The following is a 6396-nucleotide window of genomic DNA, read 5'->3' as shown; positions in this document are numbered from 1 at the left end:
ATTGAATTCAAATGACTTTTATAATAGGTAAAATACGCCACTTTCACATCAAATAATGCATCAATCTGTCACATCAATGACAGATAGGTAATGTCCTCTAACAGACAAAGATAGATTTTTGTGTGTTTTAAAGTGAATTTTCATCAAGAATATTACTCTAAATAATGAAGATCAAATGTAAAGGTCAACGTCAGAAGGACATGAAACTGATGAAAGTGGAACGCTGCATTCAATATATGCATCCTCACACTAAGTTTTGGTAATCCTAGGTGATAACTAGATCCTCGTTCGATTTAGTGAAGATTCCATCCTGTTCTGTGACTAAGCTTGATTCCACACCACCCAGGTCAAGAGCTAGCAAGTTTGGTAATTCTTGGTGATGGAATGATATAACAGGCAACACTATGAATGCTCCAGTGTATGAAAAGTAAACATCTCTAAACTATAAACTATGAACATGATTTTTCACTCATTAAAGGTGACCACAGACTGTCATGCTCCAGTGTATGAAAAGTAAACATCTCTAAACTATAAACTTTGAACATGATTTTTCACTCATTAAAGGTGACCACAGACTGTCCTTTGGCTATGAAATTCAGTGTTTTTGGTAGTTTGGCTGTAATGTCTTCCAACTGACACTGAAAGGCTGCAACTAGCACTTCGTTTGATACATTGAAGATTCCATCCTGTTCTGTGAGTAACTGGGATTCCACATCACCCAGGTCAAGTCCTAGAATGGTGGCCGTCATCTCGGTGTTTGGCATGTCAGTAACCTATATAAATAAAGTAGGGAATAACTCCGTTATTAAGCATAAAGGGGTTATGGTTCTTGTACACTGCACTTCCTTTCATTGAGCTCTACCATTGTATGCAGTATATGAAATTCCATCCGGTAGTTTTCAAGTTATGCACTGGACAAGAAAAAGTAACAAAGGGAAATAACTCTGTCATTAAGCAAACATGGGTTATGGTATTTGTAAACTGTACTTCCTCTAATTGAGCTCTACCATTGTTTAAAACTTTATCAAATATAATCTAGTAGTTGTCATAGTATGCTCTGGACAAAGTTTACACTATAAAACTATGGAACAAGGGGAGATAACTCTGCAACAAATTGACCAAGCGTTATAACCCTTGCAAAGTGCACAACTTCACATTGCTATCTATCTAAGTTGCAAGTTTCAATCAAATTCCTTCAATTCCTTTAATTCTTTCAAGTAGTTTTTAAGTTAGAGTATGGGACAAATACACTATCGAAATAGTTTGCATGCGTAATTGCCAGGGGTAGTATAAACATTTCATAAATGAAACGCTTGATGTTGATGGGACATCTTTACCTTAACATGGCCGCTAAAAAAAATGAGCGGCTTCCTGAGATGCAATATCATGTTAAATATGAAGTTTGTCAAATGGATGAAAAGTTAATGGCAATTTTACATCTTGAATGTGACCTTGACAAGTGGACCCTCAAAATGTGTGGGTCATTGAGATGCACCTTCATGCTAAAATTCAAGTCTGTTCATTGCAAATAGTTTAGGTAGATCAGAGGATTTGGAAAGGAACTTTTGCTCGAGTACATGTATGTTTGTATGTTCCAAGATATAGCATTTACCTCTATCTTTGTAAATTGTGTTGACGACAGGGATTCCTCATTGTTATATCTCTTGCTGTTGACAACAATATTGGTGATGGCAACAACATCCCCCAACACCACAGGCTCTGCTGCAATGTTGCGCCACAGGCTGACTTTCACCTTCCCAGTACGGTCCTCCACCGTAATGGTCCGCACATTCACCTCTTTGTCATTCACCATTACTGTAGTGGCAACGCTGTCCTGCAAGGAGAAATAACATCGACATCTTTGATGTGGCATAAAGAAGTTTTTGATTGCTTATTTTCAATCATCATCTTTTATGTATGCCAACATTTGTCTGCCTGTAAAGGGGCATTAAATTTGCACACAAAAAAAAACGTTAGTTATTACCCTGTCAAATTGTAACCCTTGCGATGGTAAATAAAAGTGTGTAGTTGAAACACCAATGCGCCCAAAGGGTCTTGTCACAAATAAATTTGACATCTGACCTTGAAGGATGACCTTGACTGTGTTATGTTACAAATGAATATTTGCAACTTAATGAGATACACATGCATGTCAAGTATCAATTCTGTATCTGCAATAATTCAAAAGTTGACCTTTGACATTGAAGGATGACCTTGACCTTCAAATGTTACCACTGAAAATTGGTGGCTCCATCAGGTACACCTACATGCCAAATATGAAGTCACTAGCTGCATTAGTAGAATATATGACAATTAAGCTTTGTGACATTGAACTTTGACCTGCAACACATAATCTTGGATGTGGTTAACATTTCTGTAAAATTTAAAAAATCATTTATTCATGACGGGAGATATGGATCAGACACGAACATGTGTACGGCTAGACAGACACATAGGGCGAATCCTGTTACACTCTATCCAATAAGCTCTATGTATGGGTGATGGTATACTTTGTATAACAATTACGCAATCAAGTGTTCACTTTTATATATATACACTTTGAGAAAACACTTAGAATACACTTTGTGCTCAATACAGTCCAAAGGACTTAGAATCAAAGAAGCTCGACCAATAAAAATGAAAAAGTTAAAATCAAACTATTGATCAAACACACTTAACAATTAAAATCTCGTTTCCAATATTCAAACACGTGTGATGTAAACACTTGATGAAAAAAGTCACAAGTGCTTCTCAAATACTTGCTTTACAATATTTTAACAATGTATCCAATATTCCAAACACCTCAAACTATTGATTATCAAACTCTTGATGTAAACAAAATGTTAATTGATTTTTAACCAGTCTTTAATATGTCAATTCAATACATGTCTGTGAGTGTGAACATCAATAAAAAAATCCCAAATGTACGTGTTTGATAATGGTGGTGGGGGCGAATAGCGCAGTAAAATGATACCTAAATTTAGCATGCGCACTCGAGTAACGTTAAGTAGAAATGCACGGAATACAACATACATATATAACCCGAGATAAACATAAGGCTTGGTTACGAAATTATTCCATGCATGCTAAAATGAACGAAGACGGATCGTTTTTCCGAAGTCGAATTCACGTAATTTGTGCAAAAATGGTTTGTTTAAAAATGCACAGAGAACATCAAACATAAATAACCTACGATAAAAAGAAAACTCAAGTGAATGACAATATATTCAAGTGCATGCAAACGGAACTGCTGATTGTCGATTCGTTGTTGTTGAACGAGGGCCGAGATTTTACAAAATGGCAGGCTCCGGTGTTGTTGAACGATGCCCAGAGTTTTTGAAAAATGACTGACTTCGGACGCTTTGTAAATTGTGCAGATATGTCACAAGACAAAAATAACAATGCACTGCTATGATTGTAAAATACTCAACACATACAATAAGAAATTGAAGGAAAAACAATTTGTTATAGTTGGCTACTTACCAGATATAGTTTGTGGTTTGTAGAAGAGTTAGCCCGGATTGAAGCTGGCGACGATTCCTCCGCGATATTTTAGTCGAACATTCAAAATGAATTGTATATAAATCACTTATGATAACAAACGTTTCTCGACGTTAATTTTTTTTAATTTCCATACGTTTATTTTAATGAAATAACAAAATAGCACGCCCGACACTTCACATTCAATGGACTACTTTTATTACCCGGTACTGCACAATTTGACAGAGGGGTGAGCGCAAGACTGTGCTAAGTGCATTCTTTATTGCTTTACACTTAACACAGTCTTGCGCTCACCCCTCTGACAATATGTAAAAGCATAAATTACTACGAGACAGGATAAATCATTTTTAATACCTTCATTTGACCAAAATGCAAATAATCGAGTTTCAGACTCGCACAATAAATGATTTATTAAGACACATCACACATAATAATTGAACTATGCATGTGGAAAACATGATAGATATGGAACTTCTTTCAGCGCGGCATTCTACCTGAATCAAGGGGTCCGCGAAAAATAGTGTAACTCTGAAATATGGTATCAAACATGACTCCAGAGAGTTTGCCTAAAGGCAACTCAAAAAAACAACGCTCGAACCATTGGCATAATATGTCCATGTTCATTTAGGCAGTGATGCTGGTCGCAAGGAGCCATTCCCTCGAGAGACGCATAACATTGCGTCCATTATGTTTGCATTTTACTAAAGAAATACAAACGTAACTGTAATAAGAATAGCAGATAGCGGCACTTATACAATATCTCAATACAATTGCACTGGCTGTGGAAAAAAAAGTAACACGTAATAAACAAACTTAACAGTAAACTGTAAATATTTCATTTGACGTTTGCTACATTGTACTTCAAATGATAAAATACACTACCGGAAACCGCCCTTATATGTAAGATAATGAGGAAAACTGTCCTGTATACATAATGCATGGCGGTAGAATTTTCCCGTCGGCGGATATGTAAAGATGACCTTGATATGGTTCTGAGGTAAATACATGTTGACGCTTCACGTTCCCCTTGCGAGGGGCATTGACCTTGACCCTGTTCTCTTCATTTCCGCACCACCCAATTTCATCGAAATTATAAATATAGAATTAGAAATGTGCATACATACATATGAAAACGTACCTAAATAAAACAATATATCTGCATATTCGTAATATTGCACGCATTCATGATTAAAGTTATTTCAATTGAACAATCAAGACGATCCGAAAGTTTATAAAGTATTATAATCGAGGTTGACGATGATTACGTCTAGTAATTTATATCACAATAAGCACTTAGCAAGAACACAAATGATTTGAGGTCCTAGACTGAGTACATGTAGTATACAGGGGGTCTCTGACAGCAGAGCGTACCATTTATAGCGTACCGCAGCCGCATCAAAACGTACCACATCATAGCAGAAACGTAGCCCAACAACAAACAACGTAGAACAGTAGAACACCGTAGCATAAGGCAGATCATAACGTAGTACTACGTGAAAGAACCTATCATAGCGTGACACAGCGTGTCATTAGGCGGCAGGAGGCCGGAGGGTAGAAGGTAGCATAGCGCAGAATAACATTTCGAAAACAAAAAAGAGAACTTATCAATCGGCGGGACGCGCTAGGTTTACGTTATGCTACGTTCTCGCCACGTTGTTGTACGTTGTGGGAATTCGCAAGCGATATTTGAACATGTCAAACATTAAAACTTCCAGTTCACGTTTTGTCACTTTTAATCACGTTTAGCCACGTCGTTCTACGGTTTTCTCACGTTGTTGTCGCGTTTCCAAACGTAGCTAAAAGCTGCGGCCAAATCATGAGACTAGGACTGGAGCAAACGATAGTATTTATTTGGTAAATGCACGTGCCGTATACGACCGGCCCACCACTAGTTTTACGTGTAAATAAAAGCAGCATATCAAAGTGAAATATATGAGATAAAAAAACTTTCCTAATTTGTATAGTGTTCATCTGTCTGCTCATTGAAGCTCAATGTGTGTGTGCGATAGTTTATACCTCCAGGAAGGTGTTGTTAGTTTATGCTACTCTTGCATTCTGAATTTTTACATCCACACTAATTAGAAAAAAAAACTGGGATATAAAAGTTTTTATGTTATAAATTTGAAAACTCGCATGCGGTTGCTCGCGATTCTTCAACTTTCAAGTACAGCTTCAATTGTTCTTATCGGTAACAAGGAAGTCCTGAAATTAATTTTCCCGACGAAAAGAAGCTCTTCTATGCACTTGTGCATAATATGCTCTTTAGATAAAGGCGACAGACAAGTGCAAAAGGGTTGCCCTGATAAGGAAGATGTTTTATATGTTTACATGCTGCATAATACAACTCGTAAACTTTGTCCGCTCTTTATGTATGAACATTATGTAGAATTTATCTAGATGTTTCTACGATACACGACAGAAGACTTGAGACATCATTTGCTTAAAGTAGTAGGTTATTGTTTGTATTTTGTTCTAAAAGAGGTTAATACGCAGAGACTTTCAATTTAAAGTTTTAAACATAATATATAGAGCTTATTTTATTCAAGTTTTCTTCTCGTCACTTTTCAAGAGTTTACTTGATTTCATGACTAAACAAACACAACTACATTCACAGCAAACATTTCTGCCGCGGCCATATTGACATGACAAATGCAATCGAATATGCACAATATAGACAAGCACTGTGACCAAACATGCTCATGTGTCAAATGATACATACAAACAGACACACACAAAAAAGACCGTGATCAAAACGCATATGACCTTATATTAAACACTTCATATTCAGATCTAATGACACACTTCACATCAGTACCTTATGACATACTTCACATCAAGACATTATGACATTCTTCACAACAATACCTTATGATACACTTCACATCAAGACCTTAT

At 36.5% G+C, this 6396-nt stretch overlaps 1 protein-coding gene across 2 annotated transcripts; it reads right to left on the bottom strand.

Annotated features, from left to right (window-relative positions):
• Positions 1–264: 264 nt before the first annotated feature.
• Positions 265–3701, bottom strand: LOC128233402 (uncharacterized). Of its 2 annotated transcripts, XM_052947074.1 has the most exons (3): positions 3484–3701; positions 1613–1834; positions 265–773 (listed from the first exon to the last, which is right to left on the bottom strand). In XM_052947074.1, exons 2-3 carry the CDS (start codon positions 1811–1813, stop codon positions 552–554), a joined length of 423 nt encoding a protein of 140 aa, XP_052803034.1. In that variant the 5' UTR covers positions 1814–1834; positions 3484–3701; the 3' UTR covers positions 265–551. The 2 variants fall into 2 exon arrangements, with proteins under 2 accessions (XP_052803034.1, XP_052803027.1); XM_052947067.1 differs by lacking the exon at positions 3484–3701 and having other exon boundaries at positions 1613–2289.
• Positions 3702–6396: the final 2695 nt, after the last annotated feature.

Source organism: Mya arenaria, chromosome 1 (assembly GCF_026914265.1).
Source record: "Mya arenaria isolate MELC-2E11 chromosome 1, ASM2691426v1".
Lineage (NCBI taxonomy): Eukaryota > Metazoa > Mollusca > Bivalvia > Myida > Myidae > Mya > Mya arenaria.
This window is presented reverse-complemented; position numbering and strand designations above follow the sequence as displayed.

What these genes read in the sequence shown, in the direction of transcription:
- LOC128233402 (XM_052947067.1), bottom strand. Translation starts at nt 1,873, where the DNA reads ATGCCACATCAAAGATGTCGATGTTATTTCTCCTTGCAGGACAGCGTT. An exon ending in CACAATTTACAAAGATAGAG is followed by an intron (nt 774 to 1,612) that starts GTAAATGCTATA and finishes TTATTTATATAG; the next exon opens with GTTACTGACATGCCAAACAC.